The 7,440-nt window shown below is 35.9% G+C and overlaps 1 protein-coding gene across 1 annotated transcript; it reads right to left on the bottom strand.

Annotated features, from left to right (window-relative positions):
- Window positions 1–500: 500 nt before the first annotated feature.
- LOC103778800 (cullin-2-like) lies at window positions 501–6,144 on the bottom strand. The gene is made up of 3 exons (XM_008946416.1): window positions 6,047–6,144; window positions 5,198–5,314; window positions 501–1,097 (listed from the first exon to the last, which is right to left on the bottom strand). Exons 1-3 carry the CDS (start codon window positions 6,110–6,112, stop codon window positions 966–968), a joined length of 315 nt encoding a protein of 104 aa, XP_008944664.1. The 5' UTR covers window positions 6,113–6,144; the 3' UTR covers window positions 501–965.
- Window positions 6,145–7,440: the final 1,296 nt, after the last annotated feature.

The raw sequence follows: 7,440 nt of genomic DNA, 5'->3' as shown, positions 1-7,440 counted from the left end.
GGAAACATAGGTACTTATCCATGTTGTGCTTCTACCCAATGCATTAGTAATACAACACTTTTCAGTTACCAGTCTGCTATATTTTTTCCTATTAAGAGGGTGGTTCACAAGCCACTGAACTGTATCTTTGATGTTCACAATAACCATCCCTAACTCTTTGTGAACTGCACTACTTAAATCCCCTCAAATGTCTATTTTCTCTTGTAACATATTCCTACAGTGTGAGATTAACAGACACAGAGTAGGTCTTCAGGCACTAGGAATGCAAATTAGCCTAATCTCAAGAAAACAAGATGTGATTATAAAAAAAAAAAAAAAATGTTTAATTCCACATCCAACATAACACACCTGGTATTCAGTTTTATAAAAAGTAGTTCTTATGTCAGATCTACTTGAGTTTATCCAAAACCCAAACACATATTTTCACTCTTCCAGGTCTGAACAATATTTACAGACATTAATGCTATATCCATTTCTATAATCATTTGAGACACATTATATAACTTTATTTTTTTATTTGACAAGCAGCAGTATCATGTTCGTCTTTTTTTTTACATTTTAATGTAGATACAATTATTAGGTTATCTGTCATATTACAATATTTAGGGTTTTTGTATTTTTTTTTTAACTTTGTCTTAAGATACATTAAAAAACATCAACTGCAAACGTGAAAGGGGAAAAAAAAAAAAAAAAGCATGGTACCCAACCAATTTTCCACATTTCAGCAATACTTCACTCATTCATTTAGTAAAGTTTTAAGAAATGTCATAATGACATGAGCTCGAAATATCTATAGGCATTTTCATTGACGCTCATGACATGGCACTGGTGATGTTGTAAACAGCAGAAAAACAGGGGCTGCCAAGTGACCAATTATGGAGGCACAGGCCTGCCTCTTCCCACAGGAACACACCAAACAGTGACAGCAATGATCTCCTTACAATCATACCTGCAGGTCAGCAACATCATGCTACATAACTGTACTCGTCTGCAGAGGCCTGGCTTCGCTCTATGTACTGTTTGTCTATCAGAACTTCAATACACTTCTTAATCATGCTGATACTTGGGTTAAACCTAGCTCTTGATTGGCTAATTACCTGCAAAAGAAAGACATGGTTTGTGTTATTTTTATTTACAAGTTTATTTATTTGTAAATTCTACAGAAATATCTGCTAAGAGCTTGAAGACAAATTCAAGAGATTTCTCTTTTAAAGACAGGATTAAATAAACCTGGAATAGTTCATTTATAACAAATCACAAAGTATTTCTAAACATTAGTGTAAGGACACTTAAGCTGACTGCTCAGCCCATCAATTCAGTTGCCTGCATGTTAACCAGACCTTTTCAGTCCTCTCACTTGCTTAATTTGTCATGATACAAATGAAGATAAGGTTAAAAATACATCTGATATTAACACTACTCTTCAATGTTATCTCAGTTTAAGCAAAGTGAAAATTTTGTAAAACCATATATGACTTCCATGCTGGCTTTGCTAACTGACTTCTCTTCCTAGACTAGGTTCCTTTTTTTTTTTTTTTCCTGTTTATGTACTCTCATTGTTCTGGAATATTTAATTTATGGAGTCGCTAATTTTGTTTGTGTCACAGCAGTCTTACTTGAAAATTAAAGCCAAGTGTTAAAAAAGATAACACTTCCTTTTCAGGAAACTAGCTGAAAAGCCATAGATGACATTTTTCATCACAAAAGACACAGCCCAAGTAGTAATCATTTTGTGAAGCTACACTACTCATTGCTGTGGCAGCTGCAACATGAGATGTGAGCAGGATTTGTTGTGTTTTGGCTGAGTCCCAGCCCATGCACGACTGTATACCTGGTCCTGGAAGGCACTGGTCCAGGCTCAGCTGCCTGGAAGATGTAAATGGAATCCCCAAACCACTGACCTTTCCTATAAAACTTGAGACATTCAGGGTGAATTTCTCTTTCTTCAGTCACCAAGGACAGACCTACAATTTGACTATGCTGGAACTTTGCAATCCATACAGTAAAAAAATTATTGTAATAACAAATCTATATATACATTGTAGAAGAAACTGCCACTACAGGAAAAAATTTAGATGTCTCAGTATTTCTCAGGTTTTGCCCACTCTCTTGTAAAGAAGTGGAGGAAATGGTGTGTATAACAGAATATGTCTATCTATTAACTTGGAAAATGTTTCAAACAAAAGATCTTACCTACTCAAGTGTTACAATAGATTTTGCCTGTAGTTTCTTATTTGTTCGGTAAAGAAAGTGATTTTTATTTCAGCTAGGTTTCTTTACTTGACAGTTTTTCATGGCTGGCTTTGTCCCAGCTCTAGAGCTTACTGGAGCCCACTGTGAGCCAACAGAACTCACCAGGTAGAACTCACCCAGCAAAGCAAACAAAAACCTCTAAAGAGCGAGTTTTGTTGGGCCAGCAGCCAAGGGTCTGGTATGTTCCACAGGAGTACAAATGAGAAGAAACTCTGTGCTAACAAGCTAACAGATCTGCTCAGATTCCAGCACACTTCAGCTCTACACTCAAACTGATTGTCATCATCATACTTCATGAATTTACTTAGGACAGAGAGAACAAGGTAGAATTTTTAATTGGGTAAGGTTGTTTTGGTTTTATCAAATATAACACAAATAAGAAGGATAACTGCAAATACCTGATGGTAAGAATAAAAAAAAAAAAAAAAAATTCTGGATAGGACTGCACTGACCCTTAACTACTTGCACCTTATTCATTTTAAGAAAAAAGCTGCCTCATCCTGCAAGTTACTGCAGCATGGAGTTAAACTATCAAAGTGTATCTAACGCAATTTACAATTCAGCAAAGGCCACAAGCTGACATATATAGGTCTACTAAAGGCCTTGAGCATTTTCTTGGACACCTCACTCTAAATAAGATACATTACCTATAAGCATATAAACATCATCACAGAAGTAAAAGCGGGACCATAATTAATAACAATATCACAAATTAATTTTTTAAGAAATAAAAAGGCTCTTGACAGTAAATCAAATCTTACCACAAGGATAATGGTGGGGAAAAAAAAAGTTAGGCAGCCAAGAAGTTAGTTATGCATACTATGCATACTCTAGAGGTTTAACAGAAGTGATGGTTATTCATTTTTTAATAAAGGTCAGTGTAGTGAGAAAACTGAGCATGTTCAGCTTGGAACCACCTGGCAGTTTGGCCTTACTCACACAGCATGAAGCAAAACAAGTTACTGAGCTCAATGCAGACATAACTAGGCAAAATTTCCACTTATGAGATTTTCATCCTTGTGTTTAAGCATTAACTTTACAAAAATGTGTCTCCCAACAATTTGCTCTGAAATCCGGCCAACAAGTTCTGAAGCGCCTAAGAGTACATCTATGCCACAGACTGTAGAGAAGACACCTAATATTTTAAAGCAGCAAGCTCAGGTCCCAGCAACAGTTTAGCTGAGGCAGCACAGACATTGGCACAAACTAATTCAGAGTGCAAAAAGGAAGCAAAAATTAACCCTAACAGATTTTCGTGCTGCTTCACCTTATTGCTTGAGGTCTCACAATTCCTCATTTAAGGGTACATCAGGTCCTCACTCACACTATACTGCAGCATAGATATCAATAATTGAAGAGCCTAGCCTTCAGTTTAAAATGCTCTAATCCACCTAGGATGCAAGCAGTATTCAAAATTGAGAACTAAAGGCTAAATGATAAAGGATGTGATTTTCAAGTGCCATAAATTTAGTTAAAAGCTAAGGTAAAAAAACAATACAGGTAGATATGGCTGGTAACAGATAACTGGAGTAGCAACTTGAGCCTCTAGTTTTTAACTAACAATCAAAACATGCACCCTGCCTGCAAGGCATGAAAAAGCTCCTCGTATGTTAGTAGACCATGCTATTCTACATGATTACTGCAAGAGCAAAACAAAGCAGAGGTCTGTTAGATAGTGACTCCTGAGTTAAACATAGGAAGAAGCAAACAGAAAGGATTTTTTTCTTCCCGAACAAAAATTTGTCATCTATTCCACCCTTATATACTGCTCTCAAGCAAAGTAAGCTTTGGAAACTTTTTCTAAGAATTTGAGAATAAGAAGAAAAAAATTATTTTCAAAGATGAAATAGCACATGCCTACCATTTTCAAACTTTATTTGTAAATTCTTACAGGATTTCATCATAATTGCATGGATGACTTAAATAACAGGAAACCAAATAACTAAACACTTTGAGAACAGTCAGAACCTATGCTGCCTCCTCACCTTCTAGATATCAAAAATCAGATTTCTTAAATTAAGCTCGCTTTCAGAGTATTTGTGTACGAGTACTCTTGCAATATCCAAAACCTTTAAGATGTCTCACATAGCAAGTTCTGGGTTTACAGATTCTCTGTAGCTGCTTATTTTTTAAGAAATAAAAATGAAGTGGTGTGTGTGGTAAACTGTTTCCTCCATCACCACAAGAGAGAAAGCACACAGCAGATCTCAAAATGACTGAATGTTTCTCAACCTCCACGCTCAAAATGGTAAAATTAAGCAGAAATCTTTATTCCCTCTCCCACCAGTCTGCTCTGAGGGTAACCAGCAAGGCTCAGGAGACAAAATAATCAATTAGACTGAAGAATGAAAGCCTCGGAAGGCTGAGAAAACTAAATTTGAACACAGGTTGGTAGAAGCAAAGCTTAGGTTGGAGTAAGAAATACAACTAGGCAACCAGCACAGATGGGAAGGTGGGGGAAAAATGAAAGAAAGATGATTTCCTTCCCAACCAGTCTGATAGTTTACAGGTCATTAGTCTAGAATCTGACAAAATCTAGATAACTGTATTGCTTAATAAAAAGGAAATCACAATTAAGGCTCAAAACTGGCTAGGTGCTTCTGTTGAAATTCCATACCTAGACTATCCATACTCAGGTTTTCAACTGAACCTACAGGTCTGGCAATGATTCCTATAGGTACAACATCTGTTGACATAAGACCATCCAACACTGAAAAGTCAGCACAGAGGCACTTAATGCTTTAGTGCTAAGACACATTTATAAGATTGAAGGACCACAGCTAGTGTGCTCCAGTACTGCAGTTCAAAGCAGATTCCAGTGAAATTCTCACTAACTTCACTGAGGTATTAGTTCTGACACAGGAGAACTTTGTGGTCAGATGTTTTACCCAACCATCTTGAAGATTTTAATGAAATCTTGCTTAAGAAGAGGGCTATCTCTTACCTCCTGAATAAGAGCGTTATGCCGCAGCACTTTACGTGCTTTCATGATACGGACTATAGCAGCTTGAAGATACATTTTTCTGTCTTCATCTACAGCACTTCTGGTCTGCTCCATCTCCTGCAATATAGGAAGAACAGTAATGTTTAAAATATAGTAAGATCAATAAACACTTCCTAAAAGTATCCTGAATCTATGCTTTTTACTCTATTAAAAGTGTTCAATTAATTAAAACTGTCTAGGTGAAGTTCAATTCCAGGCCAAGTACTTCCATGAATCAAGAATACCTGGTTTCGTGGAAGTCAACAGGAAGGTCAAAGTGAGACATCCAAACCACTGTTTTTGCTAGGGAGAAAGTCAGGTAGAGTTTACTATAAAGCATTGAATTTGGCAGCACACACATCTCTTGTACAAGATCTTGAGTTTTAGGAGACGTGGTGGGAACCCAGACTATCAACACTGGAGTTAATTTTAGTTGCCAAAGGACACAGAACCACAGGAAAACAGAGTTGAATGGTTCTGCTGTTCCTGGAATAAGCTGCTTTTAGAAACATCACCAACAAGAAGTCTCATTAGATAGGACAAGCTAAATGTCAATTCCATTTGGGATAATAGGAATAGCTTATTTATCTTTTTCTTGTACTTTCTTATTCCCTATTCCATCTTCTCTTGCCTATATTTTATGTAAAAAAAAAACCAAACTTGCAGTGCTTAAGCTTTAAACTTAAGTAATTTATTTACAGTGATGCAAGTTTTACACAGGGAGTCTTACATCTAATATCAAACTAAAACAAATTCCTTTAGAAAAATAAGCCTAAGATGTTCAGGCTATAAACACCAAAGAATACTTGCCTGTGGTGTGTCTTTCTGCATTGATGTAGTAATTTTAAATTTTGTTCGTTTACTGCTGAAGTTCATATTTAACGAAAATGAAGATTCTGCCTCTATATCTTCCTGCAATAAAGAATCTCTTTAAAAAAATCAGAAATGGAACCAGAAAATGTCAATAATTTGCTTTGAAAAATCACAGCTAGGGGTTTGCCTACATAGAAACAATTTCAGCCTTATAGTTGGAAATCTTAAAATTTTTAAGCTACAATTTAACTAACCTAGAAATGAAGTCCATTTGAGAAAACACTGGGAAAGAAATCTGACCTACATGAATTTTGTTAACAAGTCAATACGATTAAAGCAATTTGTTTTAATACTTTGACAACTCATCTTAGTAGCAAACAATCTCCACTTAAACTCATTTTCTCCCAGCACAGAAAGTAGGATTTGCATTTATGGGATAATCTCAAGAGAATGAGCTGTTGCTTCCACAACTATTAATAGTGGTGCCCTTGCAGAACTTACAGCAAAAGATCTAAGTGTTTGTTACATTATTAAGAAACTGTTGACAAACTGCAGCCTCCACAGTTTCACATCTACTTGAACGTTTCTCATTTTCTTCCTGTCAGATTCTCAATTATTTTCCACACGTAAAAGTCCATTTCTTTCAATAAATGTTAAACACCTTTACATTCAATTCACAGGATGACCTGACCAATCTTTGCAGTTTCCAGGTAAAAGCCTGTACCAGTACAATTTCCAGCAGAATACAGTTATGGGGCTTATGAGGCTTTGGAATCTGGCCATAGCATGGTTGCCTCAAGTACAAATACTTTAGTAAGGACTCTCAATATTTATCTAAGTATATACTCAAACCAATATGAATTCTAATTTTGTATTCTGCAACAAATATTCCCTACAGTAATATTTTAAAATATTCAGTCGTAGTACAGAAAATTTAATATGAAAGGATGAAGATCAACAGCTTTAAAGAACATAAGCTAACACTAAGATTTAGCATTATTCTGCTTACACAGCTGAGTATAAATCAGCATAAATTGTATATTGTGCATGATCTCAAAAAGCATGATTCCAATGACCAACCAGATTTTACCACAATTTTCTTTTTTTCCCCCTCTTTCAAAAATCAGAATGAAAAAACTAAAACAAACTACATTTAATAACTGTACTTCTCTGTGTGGCTTAGATACAGGTAAAGAGAAGACAGCGTGTTTAATTTCACTGCTTATGACAATAAAGTTCAGTGGCTCATTCAATACACAAACTGACAGACTGTCCACAGATCTGTTTTCACATTGCTGGATGGAGTGCAAAGAAAACTGAACTAGCAGAAATGTCTGAATACAGCAGCCTGGAAGTTAAAGTACCAGAGAATCATAGAATCATAGGGGTTG

Source organism: Merops nubicus, unplaced genomic scaffold, assembly GCF_000691845.1.
Source record: "Merops nubicus isolate BGI_N331 unplaced genomic scaffold, ASM69184v1 Scaffold19480, whole genome shotgun sequence".
Taxonomy (NCBI): Eukaryota; Metazoa; Chordata; class Aves; order Coraciiformes; family Meropidae; genus Merops; species Merops nubicus.
Note: the sequence above shows the minus strand (reverse complement) of the source record. Positions and strands in the feature narration are given on the sequence as shown.